Raw genomic sequence first — 24,537 nt, forward strand, 5'->3', positions numbered from 1 at the left:
TGTTAGGGAAAATTTTTCGTGTTTTTCATGTGCGATGTTTGCCTATTCATAACTTTTGAATTTCTCTGCTAATTTTCATGAAATTTTGACAGAAGGTAGTTGATTATGTGTATATTTTGCCTGCAAAATTTTAAAATTTTTGGTATAGTACTTTCAATAGTACAATCAAAACAATTAAGAGTGCTGACTAATTGCTTTCGGAGGGGCTAAAATCACGTTCAGTCCCAATATATGTTTCGACTATAAAATTGTTGATAGTGCATTGATTTTTTTGAAATTTTGCCTATGCAACAAATGTAGATTGGGAGGTTTGTGTTCAAAATTTCAGCCATTTCCATTGCAAAATTCAAAAGTTACAGCGCTGACAAGCAAAACTAGGGGCTGTACAAAATTCATTGGCGCACATTCTACTCTTTCATTGCTACAACAAAAAGTACTACTCCGATTCACATAAAATTTTGTAGGTGAAATGAACACATACTAAGATGTTATTAGGCCAAATTTGAGCAATTTTAATGTACATATTGCAGAGTTATAGCTGTTTTTATGTGTCCCGATTATTGCGGATACAGGCTTTAGAATGGGGGTTCCATGAGAAAATTGAAATTTAATCGCATCAACCTCGAGCAAAGTTTTTCAATCCCCTTTTGCGACTAAAATTGCTGCGCAAAATTTTGATCCGACTGATTGCTCCTCGCGCTCTGTGATGTGGTTCTAATTTGAATTGGATCTGTACGAAAAATTTCACTTGCTTTCATTTTTTGGTCAAATTGTTTGAGTCTAGTAACCAATGATAATAAAATATAGCCTGAAGTGTGCAGGAAAATGTTTATCAAAGACTGTACAGTGATTTTTTGTTGTGAAATAAATTATATTTGAGCTTGTTATTATCGTCTTGGTATTGATGGTATTTCAGTAATAGTTAAGGTGGTCACGCAGTCAACTAAGACACAGACAAACAGACGTAACACTTGCAAAATTTCCATCGACCACGCTTTTAACGATCATTTTAAATTTTCATAGTTGTGGCTTTCACAACCAGAGGCGCGCGCATCGTTTTTCTATGCGTTTGACGTTTCACACTAGCGCCTTCTGTTGATGATATGGCACAACACAGTGATTCGTGCAACTTTTCCACCAGGTGATGGTAGTGTGAGCTGGGCGATGGATTTCCATGAAAATCGTTCAAGGTGTTACGTCTGTTTGTCTGTGACTAAGAGGTCTGATATTTTTCAGCTCTGCCTATACATTGAACATAACACCGGAAGTATGTGCCATCAGTAACTCGATGATGGCTTGGATTCTTGCTTTTATAAATAAATTATTAACAGGATTCAAGATGCTTACGTCGACGGAAAGATCATGAGTACATATTCGACGAGAAAGGCACTATCACCACTAGGTGGATTAATCCGGGTTTTTATACGAAAGAGCATATTTTTCTGAGCCACCATGATTTTTTTCGAATTTTTAGCACTTAATTGTGATACCTAAAATCAATTTCAAAGATATTTTTTGAAATCACCTTTTGACAGCTGGGCAACTGCTTCACAGTTCCGCCCAGTACAAAATGCGACCAGGGGTGATTCGACAAATCGCCCCCATACAAACTTCAAATTGATTTTTAAATAGGTTCCCGGGCTCCAAAATTCATAAAAAAATGGGTTTCGGCTCAGTTTGGCATGTAGATTCAGAATATGTGATTATCTCAACACCGCTAAAGAAGCCAATTTCGTCTTTCTGCGATTTCGCTATCGATTTCGCTGTCACTCTCTGTTGCCCTCGCTGTTGTCACTTTTTAGCTGTATTGTACACCTGGTACTCTTTACGGCGCCCCACTTCCGACATTGTGTTTATCGCAAGCCAAAAGCAGCGGAAGTAAAAGAAAAAAATGTCGCTAATTCGGTTTTGAACTGGAAACATAATATTTACACAACAAAAGCAGCTGGTTCTACGATGTTTACGTTCATCCTCATTGTTCTCACGCCACCAGCTGCTTATGTTGACACAACAGAACCAGCTGTTTTCGTCTGGATCAGGGTTGGAAGGCGAAAAACTGTAGAAAATGACAGTTTAGTACGATTTTCGGGCGATTTCAATTTCATCGTGATAGTCTGACTATTCGTAGAAAATAAATAGAATAAGCAGAACTAGGAAAAATGTTGATAACACTACATTTATTCATAATAGATTTGAAGATAAGCTGAACTGGACTTCGGTACATTAGCTAACCTTGAACTGCGTTGGAGATCGTTTGTAGAAACATAATATTGTAAGTTTGATCAAGTAATCATTGCTGAATTAAGATTCTAATACATCTACATGCAGTACAAATAGGTTTGCCGCTAGAAGTGCGTAACCATACACCATAAAGGGATGCAGAGAGGAGTAATTAGAGCACGAAAGAACTAAACGTTAGTGATGTGTAGCCTCAATTGAATTGTGACTAATGATGTTTGAATTGCAGGATTTTGTTTTATTTGCATAATAAATATTAAGAAATCGGAATCTCGTGCCCTTCCTTCACTACCCTGATAATTAACTGGTGAGTCAACAGAACTTATAAATATACAAGAGTTGTACACATAAGAGAAAGAGAGAAATTAAATAGAATGATACAAAATAGGAGAAAAGGGATGGGCCAGGGATTGAACAAACTGAGGACCTTCTGAATACGAATCAGAAGCGGTAGTCACTAGACCACCAAGCCCGTCACTCCTTTTCCCGCGCACAAACTTGCAACGACACTGGCCGGATTCGACAGCTCATGTCACCAAGTGACATAGTAAAACTCCCAGCAACAGCGATGGCTTCCGTTTCCCCGAACACGCCAGCAAAACTCTCAGAAGAAAAAAAAACTAAGAATTTCTCGTGATAAACACGAGAAAATTTTGACCAATGTGTTTCACAGTTTGTTCCACTATGAAGCGCTGAAGCTCAACAAAAAAAAGCTTTTCCGTCCCTCCCCCTTTTTACAAGCTTTTCCCAGTGGGCGAAACTGAGCTTGCCTCTGATTGGTGGGTTGATTGATGTCCGCTTCGTCAAAGATGGTAAAGTAGGCGAAACACCACCCCAAAGCAGAATCTGTTTCATAACAATCCGGCAGCGGCGCACGGCAACACAAGAAGCAGCAGAGTCTCGAAGGATTTTGTGCTGCTCGCAGCATCTTTGTTCCTGATACGTGCAGTGTAAATTGAGTGTTTTTGAAAATTTCTAGTTCATAAGTTTAAATTTTGTGTTAGAATGAGTGGGCAGGTGATGCGACTCGCCGGCAAGCGGTACATTTCGGTGAGTGAAAATTCCGACAGGAAGACAATCTTGTTCGGTTCCAAGAGGTTATGTTTACATTCTGTCTTGATCTGTCAAATCAAGCTTTGGAACAATTATTACGACTTCGATTCTGTTTTTTCAGGTCCTAAGCCGCGTATGGTCCGGAACAAACGGAGCAGCTAAAAATTCGGAAGATGCCCTCCGGAAAACCCTTCAGAATAAATTTCCACAGGCAAAGAGCGTCATGGTGAACGATATCTCCGGTGGTTGCGGATCGATGTACGAAATTTACGTAGAGGCAGTCGAGTTCAAGGGACTGTCCACGGTGAAGCAACACCGGCTGATAACGGAAACACTCAAAAGCGAAATCAAAGATATGCACGGCCTCAGGATACACACAGCCGTGCCGACCAGTGAGTGAATTGGAATGATGCTAAATGTAGAAGGAACCGAGTAAATAAACGACGTACGCACTGTGATCCCTCCTACCCGTGGTTGTTTCGATATAGAAATGGGGACAGTGACTAGGGTTACCATATTGTTCACACATGAAAAGAGTACATTCAAGAAATCTGATAAAAGAGCATTTATATGTATTTATTGCAGAGTTACAGCTGTATTTCTGTGTCCCGATTATTGCGGATACAGGCTTTATCAAACTTAATTCATATATACTTTAACCGCTTGTGAAGAACATTAACGAAGACGAATAATTCTACGTATACACATTTGTTATATAACTACATATAAGTTGAAAATTCGCTGTTTTCAACATACTTTCATCTATTGGAAGCTGCTTCAGTTCTGGGCTCTTTCTAAGTTGATGAAGGGATTTATAAATGCTTGCAAGGACTTGGCCAGGTGTGTGGAGCTGAGTGGATCTATGACATTGTAGATAGTAGCGACATCAGCAATGTCAATGGATATATTCAACTTTGCAACTCCATCCAAGATTTGTGCAAGTATTCATGTTATGCTATGCTATGCTATGCTATGCTATTCAAGAAATCTGATAAAAGAGTACAAAAGAGTACAGTAGGCTCAGTGTACCAGTTATGGCTATAGTACCTCAAATTCGCCATAGTTGATTTTCAACCTTTAAAGATTCAAATCAACAAGAAAAAAATCGTGAACAATAGATCACGTTCACAACAGATGACTGCAATCATTCAAACTTCACAATTTGCTCAAATTATGGTAGAAATAAATCATTTTCCTTAACTTTTCGGCCACCTTGCACCCTATTTCGCCATAGTGTACCAGTTATGGCAACTCCCATAAGGAATGCATGTAAATAGTGCGAAGTGGAACCCAAATTAACAAATGTGTCCATAACTGGTACAGGGTTCCTATCATTGGCACACGCCGTAATAAATACCAAAAGTAGTTTTGGCTCCGTTTTTATATTTTTCCTGTAAAGTATGAAAACTAATCAATCTTTTGACTTATTGTTTACATTCGTCGGACTTCTTCTTATTTTTGTAGAAATTGTTTTTCTTAGGTGGTGCGATAACTGGTACAGGCACCCTAATCGAAAAAAAAAATATATTTTTATTTTTTTTTTTCGATTAAATACTGTTTGGCACTTTTGAAGTTTTTGATGTTTAAATTCTGTGAACCATACTTGACACCTAAATGTAGGTAAATTTTCTAACGAAGTGAAAAACTTAAGTTGTGCCTACTTAATACATCACTGGATAATATTACAGCAGTTTCTAATCTCACATTTTTTCAGTATTCATGCCAACTGTTGACCAATCCAAATAATAGTGATTTGTATTCAAATTCCTTTCGTTAAGAATTGGCGAGAACTGTCATTTTTTTTGCTCTCTAGTAGATGCAGACTTTTTTTATTTTTTTTTTTTTTGTAAAACGAACCTAGTGTGATGGTTAAAACACGTGACGCTTACGCCGAGGAGGACCTAGGATCGAATCTCAATCCCGACAAACTCGCAAAATGTGAGTTCTTTTTTCGGAAGGGCTTAAATCTTGTTGATACAGATTACAAACATCTTTTAAGAACTCAATGGAAAATGTAACTCACTGCTTCGTTCAAGACAGTTTGAAAAATTGAGACTGCTTTCAAAAGCTAACATATTACAGAAACGAAATACTTTCGTTATTTCTTACCCTTCCGATTATTATGTTGGGAGGTATGGCGTTCAGTATTTGGAGGAATAACGAACGAATTCCGATTATTGCACATCAAAGTGGAGCCATTTTTTCACAACAAATTAAAAAACGACAGTTTTAACAACATTTTCCAGCAAGGAGCAAATCATAATCTGTATGGATTAGTGTGATTTCGATGGAAGAAAGGGAAAATAAAGATGGCCTTTCTTCAGCAGATAAGACCTATCGTTAAGTGATTCTAATTTGTAGCATACTGATTATTTTACTACTTGGAAGGTTATTTTTATTGATATGTATATTTTATCAGAAAAAATGTAGTTTTGCAAAAAGAGTACAATTGGGCCCATTTTACCAAAAAGAATAGTACTCCCAATTTTTTGCCGAAAAAGAGTACCTGTACTCTAAAAAGAGTACGTCTGGTAACCCTAACAGTGACTCACCTTTCAACGGATGAAAATGGGGGGAGGATTCCAAGGACGATTCACTCTACACAAAGCAGATTGTAACGAATCAAACCGTTTGAAACACTCGATCGATTAAATCTGACGACGGGCACACAATAATCTAGCTCGGAGCACTTATCACTTTCACAACCGCCACTGATGATAACGCACTTGATGAGAAACGAAACCACACAGAACAAATAAATTGGCGATAAAACAAAACCACTTTATTTCCGGCCAGACGACGAGCGTAATTAATCTGCACACAAGAAAGATACGAATACGAACTCGGACGCTTTTGTTTTGCTTTGTGAATCGCGATGGACGGTGGGTGGAGTGAAAGCTTTTGCGCTCAGCTGATGCGATTTGCGAATGCATGCATACAGTTTGTTTGTTCTACTTTGTCGATTGTGGAACATGTTTGAGGGGTCCAACAACGGTTGCTTCGCTTCGCGCGAAGACAAACTTCAGTGTGGCAAATTTTGACGTCTGGGCAAAATAGTGTATTCTCTCTAAAATAAAAGCTCTCATTTTTGAGTAGCGCCCATGCCGCACAGGGTCTGTGTTGGAAACACACATTTTTTTAAATTGCTCGCACGCTCACATTTTTGCAAAATATCAATATTTTTCGGTATTTGAAGGTGGTTTATAAACCCAGTGAGGTTGCCATGTCGAAATTATTGCAAAATACATGCTCATATGAGCGTACGAGCAATTTAAAAAAAATGTGTGTTTCGAACACAGTCATGTGCGGCATGGATGTTTACTAAAAATGTGCAGGCCGAACACATTTTTGAGCGTGGCCGTTTTTGCGTGTTAGCACCTTAATGTTTTGTTTTCATGCATCGTATCTCAGTCTCGGAAGCCTTACGGGTTTTTCAATTATTTTTCGGATAATTAAAGTGAAAAAGAACAGCTAAACAGTGATTTAATATTGAGAGTTATTGCACAAACAGCGCCGACAAAAAGCAGTGGCTAACAAAATGAGCCAAGCACCCATGGCTTGGAATTCTTCGAATAAATGGGCTGGGGAGCATCAGAAGTACGTGCTGAATCGCGCCGCAACTTTTGGACCGCCCCCAAAAGGTATTTCGTTTTAACGCCAGGTTGTTAAACAGAGTCATCAAAAATTTTCGAAACTATTCTAGAGGAACATTCAAATCCAACGAAATCGACTGTGGACATCCGCGTCAAAGAGGAACCACCGGACCAGACGGGAAATCCTGTCGTCGCTGCCGACCTGCTGGAGCTGGGCGAAGTCAAGCTTGAAGTATGTGAATCACCGGCGGATTGTAAACCGGATCCGATCGGCGAAGCTTTGAAGCCGCTTAAGGATCTACCGGCCATCACTTTGGCCGAACTACCCGAAGTAACGTGTCAGTTTTGCCTAGCGCATTTCCGGGATCCCGATGGTCGAGGGCTGATCACTCGGAGGCGAATTGAATTTGTGCTGGGAGTGGGGAGATGGGATGCCTCCCATGAGCAGCTGAATTGCTGCCAGGAGTGCAAGGAGATGTTTGATTTGTTCTACGAGTTCAAACGGTCTTGCTTGAAGGTGCTGGTTCTGCAAGCTGGTAAAGAATTATGAAAAGCAATGCTTATTTTAATCAATTTTCAGTTGATTTTTTAATTGCTCTATTATGCTTACAGACGTAAATTTAGACAAAGACGTGACGATGAACGATCAAGAAACCGAGGCGTCAATACTGGAATCAACGATGGCCATTCCGCCAAGTTCGGATGGAAATTCGGACATCGAAGTCGATGGTAGAGTGAGAGAGTTGACCGAGATGAATCCTTATAGACTCGACCATCCCGATAAGCTTATGACCCATAAGAGCGGGCTTAAAGGTAAGTTTCGATTTACAATCATTTTAGAGCGTCATTTTCTACAATCAGATCAGACTACCTACCTTGATACCTTGTTGGCTACGCAGTAACTTTACTCCAATTACTTGTTCAACATCATTTGTAGGCAGAATTCAAAATGATGATCGCTCGGAAGTTCTCAAATTTCAAATGGTCGCCTTTCTTATGAATGGAACAGATTACTCCGTTCTTCCACTCCTCCGATATTTGTTCGGTTTCCCTGATCTTGGACTATCAGCCGATGCAGACAGGTGGCCAACTTTTCTAGGCCCATCTTGATGAGTTCAGCTGCGATACCATCCTTATCAGCTGCTTTGTTGACTTTGCGCTGCTGAATGGCATCCTAACCTTGCCTCAGCGTGAGAGTTGGTTCATTTCCGTCCTCCGCTGCACTGGTGTCGTCGTTTCCTTCTTTGCCGTGGTCTCCCGTACCTACGTTCTCCACGCCGTTCAGGTGCTGATCGAAGTACTGCTTCCACCTTTCGATCACCTCACGTCCGTCCGTCAAGAGACCTCCGTCCTTATCTCTGCACATTTCGGCTCGCGACACGAAGCCGTTGCGGGATGCGTTGAGCTTCTAGTAGAACTGCCGTGTTCCTCGGGAACGGCACAGCACAGTTCCATTTCTTCGCACTCCGCTTCTTCCAGGCGGCGCTTTTTCTCCCGAAAGAAGCGGGTCTGCTGTTTCCGCTTCTGTTTGTAACGTTCCACTTTCTGTCTTGTCCCTTGCTGCAGCATTACCGCCCGCGTTGCGTTCTTCTCCTCCAAAACCGTTCTGCACTCTTCGTCGAAAAATTCGTTAAGTCAATTCCGTTCTCGACTGCGTCGTTGACGGCTGCTTCCACTGTACTCCAGCAGTCCTCTAGAGGGGCCTGATCGAGCTCGCCCTCGTCTGGCAACGCGGCCTGGAGATTCTGCGCGTATGCTGAGGCGACATCCGGTTGGTTTAGTCGCTCTAGGTTGTACCGTTGCGGTCGCCGGTACCGTACATTGTTGATGACGGAAAGTTTTGGGCGCAGTTTGACCATCACCAGATAGTGGTCGGAGTCGATGTTGGCGCTGTTGTATTGTCAACCTTTTGTCATCATGAACATTTATAACCCTATTTGTAATGCACACATGAATTCAATAAAGAGTACAGTTACGACACGACACGGTCAACATCAGTAGCAAAACATGGTGTCAGAAACGGGATCAAATTGGTTATTTTTCGCGAAATTCCGATCCGAAATGAACATGGAAGCGTAGACGAGGCTATCGCCGGTCGATTCGTAGTAAAAAGTCGGTTGTAGAAGTGTTTTTCGCGCGGAAAAAGCAAATTGAGTTTTTTTTGTTTACAAAATGAGCGGAATTCCAGTACCAGCGCCCCTGAAGCTGGGGTTGAACGATGAAGACGCGTTCAAAGTGTTCAAGCTACAATGGAATTATTACTCGGTTGCTACAAACGTGGCTACCAAACCAGCGAGCCAACAAGTAGCAATGTTGATGTCCATTATGGGTGCGGACGGCGTAATGTTGGTCGAAGAGCTGAATTTGACGTCGGCCGAAAAGGATAGTACCAGTACGATTCTGCAGAAAATGGAAGCTCAGTTGGTTCCGAAACGGGATAAAAGAGTGGAGCGTGCAGAATTCCAAACCATGAGCCAGCGAGAAGCAGAAGGTATTGACGATTACGTCAAGCGCTTGAAGAAGAAAGCCCAAGGATGCAGCTATGCGGCGGATGAGCTTGAGGAACATATCAAGGACAGAATCATTGCTGGGATTCGAGATAATCTGGTTCGAAGAGAACTGTTGAAAGCTGGTGACCTCAGCCTGAAGGATATGGTGAAGAAAATCAAGGATCATCAACAGATTGAAGAGTTGGCTCAGCAATATCTAGCGTAACATTTGAAAAGGGCCTATCTGCAAAATGTAAACAAACCCGATTTTTCACTATTCCTATCAATATCTACCTAAGCTATCCCATAACACCTTAATCAATGAGAAAAGAGCTATTTTACCCGTATTTTAAATAAATTTTAAAAGGGCCTATCTGAAATTGAATAATCTTTTAGGGCCTAACTGCATTCAAAAGGGCCTAACTGAAAATTACCTTTCAAATCAGATAGGCCCTTTTGTAAATTTTGATTATTTTTCATATTTTCCAATAATTTTTAGTAGTTCTTTAACTTTCCTTGAACAATAGATGAAAATAAATCCAAAATATTTCAAATTAGCTAAAATTAAGAAAAAATAAAAGGGCCTAACTGAAATTTTTCCTTCAAATCAGATAGGCCCTTTTGTAAATTTGGGTTATTTTTCATGTTTTCCAAAAATTTTGAGTAGCTCTTTAACTTTCCTTGAATTATCGATAATAATAATCCAGAATAATTAAAATTAGCTAAAAATAAGAAAAAAATAAAAGGGCCTAACTGAAATTGCCGTCGATAAAAGGGCCTAACTGAAAGGGCCTAACTGATTTTTAGATTGTAAAAGGGCCTATCTGCCGTTCATGTTAAAAATACATTATTTATGGAATTTTTGCTATAGTATGATGCAAATAATGCACACAACCATGAAGTAGATTCCCATATGTGTCAATAGATGGAATAAAACACCTAAAAAAGTATTTCGTTTTTAAATAGGAATAACTAATCTGGGAGGTAATCTTCTCATGCGATTTTCTCAATGTTTACGTTTTGCAGATAGGCCCTTTTCAAATGTTACGCTAGATATGAGAAAATGACGTCCTATAAAGAAGAGCCGTCGGTATGCACAGCAGATGCACTGAAGGTTACAGCTACAAAGAAGATAAGTCAGTGCATATATTGCGGCGGAAGACACGCCGCGGACAAAAATCAGTGTCCCGCATGGGGAAAAAAGTGCTTGAAATGCGGAAGGCTGAATCATTCTCGAAAAGTATGCCGGTCGAAGACTTCCAACAAATTTAGACGCAGAAACATTAGGCGAGTGGACGGCAGATCTACGGATTCGGACGACTGCGAGACGGAAGAGGAGTGTGAGTACGTTGACATTGCGAAGGTGGACAGCGATGGAAAGCACGGCGCTGGGAAGATTATGGTGCAACTGAAAGTTCTCGACGGGGCACTGAGCAGACTTTTCGATGTACAGGTAGACACGGGGGCCCGTGTGAATGTAATATGCGACAACGATTTGAAGCGATTGGTCCCTAAACATGATCTGCAAGCAACCAACGTACGACTGCGATGCTACTCCGGAAAAATAATCACTCCGAAGGGCAAGGTGAAGCTGGATATACAGTTAAAGCATGGATCCAAACAGTTAACGTTTGTGGTAGTTAACAAAACTCGTCCACCACTATTGTCAGCACAATCAGCGATAGATTTGGGGATCATCAAAGTTCACGACATCTACACCATTGATGACTTGCAGGAGGACTGCACACAAACCATGCGTAAGTTTAAAGATGTGTTTATTGGGGACGGCAAGTTTCACGGAAAGTTCCGGATTGAAATAGACAAATCTATTGCAGCGGTACAGCAAAAACCACGCAGGATTCCGCTGGCGTATCTTCCGGAACTTAAGGCAAAAATAAGTGAATTGGAGGAGAAGGGCATTGTCGAACCGGTAGATCGACATATGGAGTGGCTGTCCAACCTGGTGTTAGTGAAAAAGGGAGAGAAGCTACGCATCTGTTTGGATCCGTCGGAGCTAAACCAGGCAATAAAGAGAGTGAATCATCAGATTCCGACCATCGAGGAGATGTTACCAGACTTCACAAAGGCAAAAGTGTTTACGGTACTGGATGCGAAGAACGGGTTTTGGCACCTGCAGCTAGACGAAGAAAGCTCAGATCTCACAGCTTTCTGGACACCCATGGGCGTTTACAGATGGAAACGAATGCCTTTCGGAGTTTCGTGTGCACCGGAGATTTTTCAAAAAGCCCAACAACAAGTGGTGTCTGGGCTGAAAGGAGTGAGGTGCTTGGCGGACGATATTATTGTTTTCGGATGTGGAGAAACGGTGGAGGAAGCCATGGTGGACCATAACCAAAACCTGAGGAATGTGTTGCAAAGGTGTCGGGAACGAGGTTTGAAGCTTAATCGTTCGAAGGTGAAGATAGCCCTATCTTCGGTGCCTTTCTTTGGGCACGTGCTGACGGATCAGGGAGTGATGCCGGACCCGAACAAGGTCTCCGCTATCGCAGAAATTCAAACGCCGAAGAATAAGAAAGCACTGATGACGTTTCTTGGATTATCAACGTATCTTGCCAAGTTTTTGCCAAGGCTAGCTGACGTCAGTGCACCTCTTCGCAAGTTAACGCGTGACGAGTCGGAGTATATTTGGAACGATGAGGCCGACGAAGCATTCCAACAAATTAAGCATCTTGTAACAAAAACACCTGTGCTACGCTACTATGATCCAGACGAACAACTCACAATCCAATGTGATGCAAGCAAAATTGGCGTTGGATGCGTATTGATGCAAGATGGACGACCGGTGGCGTATGGATCGAGGACACTAACGAAGACCGAAAGCAACTATGCCCCTATCGAGAGAGAATGTTTGGCGATCGTTTTCGCTTGCAAACGGTTCGATCAATACGTTGCTGGAAAACCTCGGGTTATTGTGGAGTCCGACCACAAACCGCTCGAAGATATTTTTAAGAAGCCTATCACCAGCGCACCATTCAGACTACAACGGATGATGATGGCACTGCAACGATATGACATCGTAGTTAAATATAAGAAAGGTATCGAAATGCACATCGCAGATCTGCTTTCGAGAACAGCGATTGGCAAGGACCGACAGGCCAAGGAATCAGCATCCGCTGATGCTGAAGTACTTCAGAGGAATCGAGTTGACGCAGCCTTTGATGAGATTTCGAACGTCAACGTGATCGAGGTGATCAGTCTATCAGATGATCGATTCAAAGAGATCGCCGACGAAACGAGAAAGGATGAAACCCTGTACAAGCTGTGCCAAGTATTGACTAACGGTTGGCCGGAGAAAAAGGAAGATTTGGATGACGAGCTGCTAAGTTACCGAGCACTACAAGATGAATTGACGATGTGTCAGGGAGTCATTTTAAAGGGTGACAGAGTTCTTGTTCCGAAGCGTCTCAGAAGGCAGTTCATGGACAACTTGCACACTGCTCACCTTGGTATAGATTACAGTTTGCGTGCAGCAAGAGAGTCATTATTTTGGCCAGGTATGACGGAACAAATAACTAATTACATCCGCAATTGCGAAGTTTGCGCGGAGTTCAGCGCAAAGCAACACAAGGCTCCGATGAAATCTCATCAAATCCCAGAGTATCCATTTCAACGTGTGAACATAGACCTAGGCGAGGTCAAGGAGAAAGGAAAACGGATTTCGATGCTTGTTCTGGCGGATAGTTTTTCGGACTTCGTGGAAGTCGATTTTCTCAGCGATACCAGGACGAAGAATGTCATCCAGGTATGTAAGCGACACTTTGCAAGGCACGGAACCCCTGAGGTGGTGGTTACGGATAACGGTCCGCAGTTCGACTGTGTGGATTGGGCGAGGTTTGCAAAGGAATGGAAGTTCAAACATACGACATCGTCTCCATATCATCCCGAAGGCAACGGTAAAGCGGAATCGGCAGTAAAAGCGATGAAGCAGCTCTACTACAAATGCCAGCGAACGAGAGTAGATTTTTGGCAAGCTCTGTTGCAGCATCGGAATACACCCAACTCAGTGGGTTCGAGTCCAAATCAACGGTTGTTCTCCAGAGATACGCGAAATGCTATACCGGTAGTGACGAACAAACTGCAGCCTCCCGGTGCGAAACAAGTGAAGCAACGAATCAGTGAGAAAAGAAAACTTACGAAGGTTAGTTACGACAGGAAAGCGAGAGAACTCCCAGAGCTACAAATCGGTGGCAACGTCTTTGTTCAGCGACGACCAGACCTGGGTTCTCAGTGGGAAAAAGCTGTGGTGTTACGGAAGCTTCCTGATCAATCGTGTGAAGTTGCAACACAAGATGGTGGAGTGTACAGACGAAGTGCTGTTCACGTTAAACCACGACAAGGGAACACAACAGTCACGGCGAATAGCAGCGATAACAGACAGCAGATGGACCAATCACCCACAGCGCAACGTAGAACTGAAAAGACAAAGGTATTTGAACGTTATGACTATACGAAGAGCAGCGATGAGGCAGTTACCCCAAGAGAAACTTCGAGAAGGCCAACGTTAAGCAACGCGAGGGCGACCGATTCATCAGGTATCGACTGTTACAATTCGATGTTTGATCAATCACCGTTCCAGACTGGGGAAGTACGAGAGACAGAAGGGCGTCCTAAGCAGGAGATTAAAAAACCAGCCAGATTTGCAGAGTTTGTTACATAAACATTTATAAATTGATTCTAATTCAATTGTGAGGGGGGATGTTGTATTGTCAACCTTTTGTCATCATGAACATTTATAACCCTATTTGTAATGCACACATGAATTCAATAAAGAGTACAGTTACGACACGACACGGTCAACATCAGTAGCAAAACAGGCGCCACGATAGGTCCTGACGTCGATAATATCGGAGAAGTGCCGTCCGCCAATCAGAACGTGGTAGATTTGAGATTCCGTTTGTTGTGGTGATCTCCAGGTGTAACGATACGGGAGGCTGTGCTGGAAAAAGGTGCTACGTATGGCCATGTTTTTGAAGGCGGCCAAATGGATAAGTTGATCAAGTTTGCGGATCAAGGCCTTCCATCAAGTCGTTTATCGTCAGTTTCTTAACAAACGAATATCTGGTGATTGTATGTGAAGAGCGAACAGCCAAGGTAATGTGGAAAGCGCTCAAAATCGGGTGAAGAAGCAACTGAATCGTTTGGCGTTCAAGTACGCCCGTGAGGGCGCATCTCCTGGTGTTCGAAGATCTGATCCGGCAATTGAAGACTGCCGCGGTAAGAATCGAGTAAGCCGACCTGGCCATTCTGCTTTTTCAAACCCTTTCGGATACGTTTGATCCCTTGGTGCCAGCACTTGAAAACTTCCCTGAGGAAGAGCTGAGTTTGGAGGTCGTCAAGCAACGCTTATTGGCAGAGGAGCTCAAACGAACCGAACGTCACGAAGTTTGGGGCGATGCCGAGTTGAACAACAGCGTTTTCTGAAGAAAACAATCGGCAGCAAATGAAGTTTCAAGGCAAGTTCATCAAGTGCGGTAAGCAAGGACACCTGAAGAAAGATTGTCGACAGAAAGGCGGTGAAGCTAATTCGGCAGATCAACGGAAGGCGGTAAGTTTCGTATAGCAAGTCGCAAGACGGAGAAACCACGAACCGGTAAGCTGGCGTTTATGCTCGATTCACGTTCAAGCGACCAAGCGGTGAATGGTGTAGCTGTATTCTCGGAAAGCTGTCGACTCAAGCAACCAATCGAAATCCAAATCGCAAAAGACGGAGAAACGTTGGTGTCCAAGTTTGTGAGAGCTATCGCTGGAAGCAGTAACAAGAACACCCCGCTGTTCATGAAGGATGTACTCTATGTTCCTGAGTGAAGAAACTGGTGAAGGCGGGCGTTGTGGTCATCCTCTGCATTTCCGTAGCGGTTCTCAAAAAGGACAACGAGGTCATTGCTACTGCGAATTTAACAGGAAATCTTTATGTTATAGAGGAATGGCCTGAAGCCATCGACCAATCCAAATTCCTGTGTGGTAGTGGTTTGTGTTCAGATTTCCCGTGTTAATCTATCTATAAGAACTTTGTAAACATCTTTTGTTCTCACGTATATGGATAGGCTTACATTAGGTTTCGTGAGACATTTTTTGGACAACTCAATGATCAAAGAAGCCTATGTTAATTAAGTTGTATGACATTATACTTTTATACAATTATTACTGTTCCAACCTCCGAAGTAAATAGACCTAAACTACAACTAGTCTTTAATTAATTGGAGTTGTGACAATTGCCGACGAGGATGGGATAAATGCCGCTTTGGTCTCTCATAAATCAAGTTCCTAGGACACATCATCGATCAAGACTGTTTACGACCAGATCCAGCGAAGACAAGTGCTATTTCGCAGATGCCAGCTCCCAAAAACGTGTCGCAGCTTCGATCATACCTTGGAGCCATCAATTATTATGGACGTTTCGTCAAGCAAATGAAGGATCTACGAGCACCCATGGACTACTTGCTGAAGAAGAACGTTAAGTGAGAATGGACGGATAGCTGCCAGAAATCGTTCGAGAAATTCAAAACGCTGCTGAAATCAGATCTGTTGCTGACCCATTTTGACCCAAACAAGGACATTATTGTCGCAGGAGATGCATCAAAAGATGGCGTAGGCGCAGTTATTATGCATCGTTTTCCGAACGGATCAGTGAAGGCTATTTCGCATGATTCAAGATCTCTCACCGCTGCAGAACAGAATTACGGACAAATGGAGAAAGAAGCCCTGGCTCTAGTGTTCGCTGTAACCCGCTTCCATAAGATGCTATTCGGTCGGAAATTTATTTTGCAAACGGATCACAAACCGCTACTCAAGGTGTTTGGAAGCAAGAAAGGCATTCCTGTATACACTGCCAACCGACTTCAACGTTGGGCTCTAACACTGATGCTGTACAACTTCGACATCCAATTTGTGAAAACTGAGGAATTCGGACATGCTGACTTGCTTTCAAGATTGATGAAGTGCCATGAACGAGTCGACGAGGAGTATGTCATTGCTTCTATACAAATGGAAGCCGATGTTCAAGCCGTTCTCAGTGATTCCACATCAAGTCAAGTGACGTCAGAAATGATCGCTGCTGAAAGTTCGAAGGATTCCGCTCTGAAATCAGTTATGCTTCACATAAACGAAGGTTGGCCCGAACATTCCACGGAGATTAGTGACCCAGCCGTCCAGCAGTTTTTCACTCGCCGGGACAGTCTTCAGATCGTCCAAGGATGCATCATGTTCGGATATCGAGTTGTTGTTCCTGTTCGTTTTCGGAAACGCATTCTTCAGCAGCTACATAGAGGTCACCCAGGAATGGACCGGATGAAGTCGCTTGCAAGAAGTTTCGTCTACTGGCCCAAGATTGATGATGACATCGAAGGACTTGTCCGGTGCTGTAGATCATGTGCTGAAGCTGCCAACCCGAATAAAAAATACAGTAGAAAAACCGAACGTTATATTGTAACAGTACTATTTAGAACCATATTTTTACAATAGACACCACTGTAAAAATAAAAATACAAAAACAATAAGATGTAATGTTGGATACCATACCGTGAATTGTAAATAAGATTTTTACAATATATTATACAGGTTGTTAAGTATCGTAACAATATAAAAAAATATTTTTCTCCATATATATTTTTTTGCAAAACCATACATTTTATTGTTAATGAATTGTTCAAAATACTGATACGTGGGTTTAAATATACCGTACATTGTATGGTACATGAATGGTTTCAAACAATAAAATGTACCGTAAATAAATTGTTTTTAATTGTAATTTCACTACTGGTTATACATTTAATCAAATGGTTTTGGAATGGTTCTCTTTTGTTATGTTGAATTGTTTTACATTACATAAACCATATATTGTTATATTATCTTGCCATTTTCCTCCTGTTAATGGCATCTTAGGCTTATTAGATTTATTAGAATGCGCTTTGGGAATTCCCAGAGCGTTTTGGATAACCCTCCATATATAGGATCGCCCACGTCTAAGTCTGAGTAGTCTCTGATTGCATTAACAGTTGAAGCTTAGGCTCCCATTCCCCACCAGCCAGATAACCGGGTTTCGCAAACTAAGCATTATTTGTGGCAACACTTTGAGCGGCATGATGGAACTATGCCGAGCGCGCTAAGTGTTATTAGACCACTAATGTAGTTGCATGAAGTGGGTGACGAGGTACATAAGTATCATTACAGCGTGCTTAACCGTTATTGCAATATTGAGGCACCAGTTTGACTAAAGTTTGAAATACATAACAACTCATGAGATAACTGTCAAGTTCGATTCAAATATAAGTTAGGTTAAAAAGCGAACCCGCAGATGAACCTATATTAAAAGTCATTTCAGTGTTCAGTCCAGTCCATATGTTAAAGATGGCTCTACGTCAAAGATAAAGTTTGTCAACCGCATTTGATTCGATTGTGGTCGAAGGCAAGTTCACATGAGAGAAGAGGAGAAAACTCCCCTAAATGCAAATACAGAAAGAATAGTGTTGAAGTGTTGAACTCATCTACTGATTTACGGTAATCTGACCTGCATCTTTCCGGGTTGGCCTACATTGCATTAGTATTTCTCTCATCGCACTCTACACACCTAGCCCGCCCTCGAGCCCGCCATATCTCTTGGACCCCTGCTTGGACCTGCAGTTCTTAGGACATCTGGTTTACCACTGATTTAAATATGTTATTGGCACTAACCCTTTGGAGCCGGAGGGGTCATATATGACCCCGGCGATGAAACCGAGCATAACAAACGTGTTCGACACCGGCGAGGTTGCGTCAACAGCGGCGAAAAAAATCGATTCCAAAAGGTTAAATTGATGTTTCAACTTATTCACTTTTTTTTCTTTCCTTTCCTTTGGATCAAAAAAGTCACAAACATCAACAAAACAAAGCACGGAAAAAATCTTAAACTGAATAAATCTGGTGTTCGATTTGAATAGGTCGAATCTGCATAGGAATCACAGCAAACATACGATCTATTCAAATCGAACACCAGAAATAATTAAAAATTCACGGAAAAATAATGTTTCGGAAAAGTGAATGGTTCAAACGTAAGAAAAACAGTATAATATATTGTTACATAAAAATCCAATGTAAATGTATAGTATAGCGAACCATTTCATTACAATACACTTTATTGTAGCTGGTACACTGTATGGTGCAGGAATGGTTTTCACCATACACCCTATGGTTAGTTTTTATCCGGGAAGTCACCTCGCAAAACGGATTTGGAATCGTTGCCTGTTCCATCGAAGCCGTGGGAGAGAGTGCACATCGATTATGCTGGCCCGATTGACGGTTTTTACTATTTTCTGGTAATCGACGCTTTCTCAAAATGGCCGGAAATTTTTCGAACACGAAGCACTACCACATCAGCGACGCTGGACATACTTCAGGAAATCTTTGCAAGATTTGGTAATCCAAGGACCCTCGTTTCGGACAACGGAACGCAATTTGTTAGCGCCCGCTTCAGTTTTGTGATGAAAATGAAATAACGCACTTGACAATTGCACCATACCATCCACAGTCTAATGAACAAGCTGAGCGCTTCGTAGACACTCTTAAGAGAGGACTCAAGAAGCTTCGAGAAGGAGGAAAAACCACGACGTTTCAGCATCTTCAAACTTACCTGTCCGTCTACCGGTCGACCCCGAATCGAAGCGCACCTAATGGCAAGTCTCCTGCAGAGCTTTTCCTTGGAAGAACTGTCTCTACACCGTTAGATTTGCTGAAGCCCAGGAGAACTACCTCCGTAGCCGTGAACGACAAGCAAAACGAACAGTTCAATCTGTTGGAGCTAGTCCACCATGGCCACGCAGGCCATAGCGAGGCTAGCTCCGTCGATGACTGTTTCTGAATTACAATGAAAATAAAACGCTAGACATCTTCCATCAAACTAGACGGCTGCCGACTGATACCTCAATCAGCAACCGTCGCACTCTTTATTCATTCCAGGTATATACAATTTGACTATCTTCTTTAATAACATCATACCTACGCCAACAAATCTACCTCGCTCCAACACTCCAAACTCGTACCTGAAGGTTCGACGCTACCCGAGCGTTCAACGCTACCTAACTTCCAACACTCCTTAGCGTCGCAACCTTCCAACCACGATTACCTCCTCCTGGTTCGAAGCTCCTGCTCACTCCAACGCTTGGCAAGTGGCCCAACTCCGACGCTTGCACCAGCTCTACACCAGTTCCGAGCTCCGACCAGGTCCATCTCCGAGCTCCACCTTCATGTTGTCCTCCGGATCACTCCTCCTGTCGCCAACCTTTTCGTCCAGGTGCGACCACCGAGCTGCATCCGATTCAACTCACAACAATCCTCGAGCTCCGTCCGGTGACCAGCCAGCAGTCATCCAGTTGACCCGTATCGCCAACATTCCCATGGATCCTGTCCTCCGTTGCAGCCAATCCATCCGCCCAAGGATCCCGTGCTGCGACTCCGCGACTTATGCGGCCGATCCTTCTCCCGGTCGATACGTGCTGTGGAACACGCTCCTGGGCCCATAACCTGTTGGAGCTAGTCCACCATGGCCACGCAGGCCATAGCGAGGCTAGCTCCGTCGATGACTGTTTCTGAATTACAATGAAAATAAAACGCTAGACATCTTCCATCAAACTAGACGGCTGCCGACTGATACCTCAATCAGCAACCGTCGCACTCTTTATTCATTCCAGGTATATACAATTTGACTATCTTCTTTAATAACATCATACCTACGCCAACAAATCTACCTCGCTCCAACACTCCAAACTCGTACCTGAAGGTTCGACGCTACCCGAGCGTTCAACGCTACCTAACTTCCAACACAATCGACGTCATGGGACCGTGAAAAGAGAGTTTTCTGCTGACGATCTGGTGTATGCGTGATGGCGGGGACCGATAGCAGAGTCACGACGAGTGGACACACAGCGAAGGGGAATCGGATTGAGACCGGCGGAATAATAAACACGCGGAAACTACGGTATAAATGATTTAATAAAAGAATAGCGAAAAGGTACACGTTTGCTCTCGGCAAGTTATTGGCGCGAACTGATGTTCGTTGGTCGGCAGGGTTGCCGTTTATGCTGCGATGTTCAAGGGGTGCGCGGATGTAGCGGAGGGTAATCATCGCTCTCCACACTCCTCCTCGATGTGCAGCCTCCGCAATCGATGTTATTCCAATCCAAGGAGACCACAGAAGCGGTCGTGCTTCGTCGGTCCCAACGGTTTTGTCAAAATATCTGCGGTCATCAGCTCAGTCGGACAGTATTCCAGCGCAACTTGGTTCTTTTGGCAAAGCTCCTGGACGAATTTCTCCCGCGTATCAATATGTTTGGACCTACGACTGGATCTCTCTGTCCGGACGAACGCGAGGCATCTTTGATTGTCCTCCTTGATAGTTGTTGGTTCCGCTTGGCGCTCTCCGAAATCAGCAAGCAGCTGTCGTAGCCAGATAGCCTCCTGGCAAGCCTCACTGAGCGCCACGTATTCGGCCTCCATGGACGACAGTGTGACGCTTGTCTGTCCACGGCTGGCCCACGAAATGGTAGCTCCTCCGAACTGAAACGCGAACCCAGATGTTGATCTTCGACTTCGCAAATCGCCGGCCCAGTCGGCATCCGAATATCCTGACAACGGTTCTTCGAATGCACCGCCCAAGCGCAGGCTGCAGCTCTTCGTCTTCTGTAAATAGCACAGGACACGCTTGGCGGCTGTCCAGTCCGACTCTGTAGGAGCAGCGAACTTCCGCCCGAGAATGGCCGCACTGTTGGCGATATCCGGTCTGGCCACTACGGACAAGTACAGCAGGCTTCCCACGACGCTTCTGAACTTTTCAGGATCTTTCAACGGTTCACTTTGATCTTCGGTCTTCAAATACCCCGGATCCATGGGAGATTTGGCCGGTTTTGCGTCACTCATTCCTGTAGTCTTCAGCAGTTCCTCGATATGGTTTTGTAGACGAATTCTGTACCCTTGTTCATCCCGACGGACTTCCATGCCAAGGAAGTGGCGGACATCTCCTAGACAGGTCAGATCAAATTCTTCACTGAGACTCCGGATCACCTTCTGCAACTCCTCTTCATCGGACGAAGCGACGAGCATATCGTCTACGTATACCAGCAGGAACACGCTGGTTGCACCACTCTTCCTCACGTACATACACGGATCGGAACTTGATTGTTTGAATCCCAGTTTCGTTAGCGTATCGTGCAGGCGCTTGTTCCAACAGCGCGCCGATTGGCGCAGCCCGTAGATGCTTTTCTGCAATTTACAGACGAGACTCTCCTGCCCTTGCACCGCGTAGCCGGGCGGCTGGCGCATGAAGACTTCTTCCTCCAGGACTCCGTTCAGGTAGGCAGTCTTTATGTCCAAATGCTTCACTGCCATACCACGCTTGGCCGCAACCGTCAGAAACGTCCTGAACGTCGCATGCCTTGTGACTGGAGCGTACACTTCCTCGAAATCTTCTCCAAACCGCTGTGTGTAGCCTTGAGCCACAACTCTGGCTTTGTGCTTCACGATCTTCCCTTCTTCGTCACGTTTCAGCTTGAATACCCACTTGGAGCCTACCAACTTCTTGCCTTTTGGTAACGGTACAAGCTCCCAAGTGTGGTTCCGGCGATGCGATTCCAGCTCATCTTCCATCGCGGCTCGCCAATCAGCAATCTCCAAGGCTTCTTTGTAGTTCACGGGTTCCTGAGTAGCGCACGCTGCTGTGCCTACCGCATAATCCAGCACGTAGTCCTCCAGACGTCGCGGTGCTACACCACGAGTTGTTCGCTGCGGGCGGCGCGCCTGTTCCACACGTAATGGAGCTTCATCCTCGGCGTCTTCAAAATCTTCCGCATCGGACTCGTCGTTGAGCTCCTCCTTCCTCTGGTTCTCCTCCTCGCTAGAAGCAGGCCGATCCCGTTCGCCAGAGCGCTTCTCCGGTGTCGACGTTGAGATTTCTACTGTTGATGTCCCATTTCCCAACTCGAGAAAACGAGCGTCGCGACTAACGGTAATCAAATCGGTTTCGCAGTCGACGAACCGATAAGCCTTATGCTCCATCGAATACCCCACAAACTTCAATTTGCGGGATTTGCTGTCTAGTTTGCTGCGCTTCTGCTCCGGAACGTGTACGAAGGCTTCGGCACCAAATACCCGGAGATGTGCCAAGTCCGGCTTACGCCCCCACCAGAGCTCGAACGGTGTTTGCTGGAGCGACCTCGACGGTAAGCGGTTCTGCAGGTATGTTGCCGTAAGCACAGCTTCACCCCAGTAACGCTTGTCCATACCGGCATCGAGAAGCATGCAGGTAGCCATCTCTGTTATCGAGCGGTTCTTCCGCTCAGCCACGCCGTTCTGCTGAGGCGAGTACGGCGCGGTGAACTGCGGCTTGATCCCTTCAGAACGATAGAAAGCCTTCAACTCGTTGTTGTTGAACTCCCCGCCGCCGTCGGAGCGGATCACGCGAACCTTCCTTCCAAACAGGGTCTCCGTCCATCTCACGTATTCCTTGATGAGCTCCGTCGCTTCCGATTTCTGCTTCAGTAGATAGGTAACTGTGAAGCGGCTATAGTCGTCTATGAGATGCATTACGTAGCGATTTCCACTGGGCGTTGTCGTTTTCATCGGGCCGCATAGGTCCGTGTGGACGATGTCGAGGACCCGATCTGCCTTCCGCTCGGTAACTGGAGGAAACGGCAGCCTTGCCGACTTTCCTTCCATACAACATTCACATACAAGACGTAAACCACAGTCGCTTACCTTAATGCCCGTAGCAAGGCCTTCCTTGACGACTCGCTCAGCGGCGGCCCAATCTCTGTGGCCCAACCGCCGGTGCCATTGATGCTGGCAGTTTACGTTGTGCTCACCCGTCGACGCCTTGTTGGATTCCTCGATCGTCCGCAAGTAGTACAGGCCACCGTAACGACAGCCAGTCGCAACGACAGCTCCTCCTGCATCCATGATTCGGCAACCGTCACTGTTAAAGTTCACTTCAAGTTTCTTCTCGGCTAGCTTCGCCACCGAAATCAAGCTGGTCGCGAGACCAGGCACGTATTTCATGTCACTCACTTCGATTCTGACCGGCTCACCACGATAGTCCACTCCGCGAAGCACCCCACTACCTTCTCCAAGGATTTCTGTCTTCTTCCCATCGGCGAGCGTGATCCACCCACCAGCAAAGTTTTTCAACGAGTCAAAGAATCCACGGTCATTGGTCATGTGGGCGCTCGCCCCACTGTCCACAATCCACGCGCGCGAGCTCATTTCGTCACCACCGGTAAATGCCACATTTCGTCCCTCACTGTGCACTGCCTTTGCCTTCGGGTTTTCTTTTTCACTTCTAGAGCCGTTTTCTTCTTTCACTGAGGCCCTATATTTCCGGCAATCACGGCGCAGGTGACCCGGCTTCTTACAAAAATGGCACACGCGACTCTCTTTCGTCTTTTCCACCGAACGCATTGCTTTTTCCGTTTTCGAGCCGGCACTTTCGCGTTCCAAGCGACGATGGAACTCGTCCATCAATTTCGATTTGACGATGTCAACCGAAATATCGTCATCAGCCCGATTGTCTAAAGCGGTCACAATCCCGTCGAAGGAGGGTGGCAGACTACGCAAAATCATACAGATTTTGGTGTCTTTATCGAGTTCGGTACCCGCGGCATCTAACCGATCGAAAAGTTCATAGAGTTCCCGCAAGTGTTCTTCGAGATTACCGCGTTCCGACAGATTCGACGCACACAGCTTTTTAAGCAGCGAAACCCGTACCGATCGCGTTGATTTCTGATGGTACGATTTCAGAGAAGCGAACACGTCACGCGCAAGAACACTGTTTTTCACGATGGGCAACTGATTGTCATCAATCGACAAAATGATCGTTGCCTTCGCTCTTCGGTCAGCTTTGACCCACTCATCGTCCAGGAGGTAATCTGCCGGGACGGGTTCTTCCACTACGTGCCACAGGTCCTCCCGCTGTAGCAACATTTCAATTCGCACCTTCCATGTCTGCCAATTGGTGCCGTTCAGTTTTGTTATGGCAAACTTGGCATCCGACATGGTTCTTCTTCTTCGCACACAACACTAGCAAAAACGTTTGCAATCGTAATCGCCCTTCACAGGAGAGCTTTTTCACAGAGCTTTTTCTCCGCCTGCCGCTCGCAAGCCGACACTACGGCGACTTCACACTA

General features: G+C 44.4%; 2 protein-coding genes across 4 annotated transcripts in view; one reads left to right on the plus strand and one right to left on the minus strand.

The window, feature by feature from the left end:
* LOC109432273 (xaa-Pro dipeptidase) overlaps positions 1-24,537 on the minus strand; it is a 757,159-nt gene that overhangs the window by 406,671 nt on the left and 325,951 nt on the right. The window contains exon 1 of one of the 3 annotated variants that reach the window (XM_062855647.1): positions 5,844-6,154. The exons of the other annotated variants lie outside the window; for them this stretch is intronic. The gene's annotated coding sequence lies outside the window, so the exon portion shown is untranslated. Of the gene's footprint in view, positions 1-5,843; positions 6,155-24,537 lie in introns of those variants that run through there. 3 annotated transcript variants of the gene reach the window in all.
* LOC134291793 (bolA-like protein 3) lies at positions 3,089-3,758 on the plus strand. The gene is made up of 2 exons (XM_062860014.1): positions 3,089-3,288; positions 3,413-3,758. Exons 1-2 carry the CDS (start codon positions 3,244-3,246, stop codon positions 3,689-3,691), a joined length of 324 nt encoding a protein of 107 aa, XP_062715998.1. The 5' UTR covers positions 3,089-3,243; the 3' UTR covers positions 3,692-3,758.

This window comes from Aedes albopictus, chromosome 3, assembly GCF_035046485.1.
Source record: "Aedes albopictus strain Foshan chromosome 3, AalbF5, whole genome shotgun sequence".
NCBI classification, from domain to species: Eukaryota; Metazoa; Arthropoda; class Insecta; order Diptera; family Culicidae; genus Aedes; species Aedes albopictus.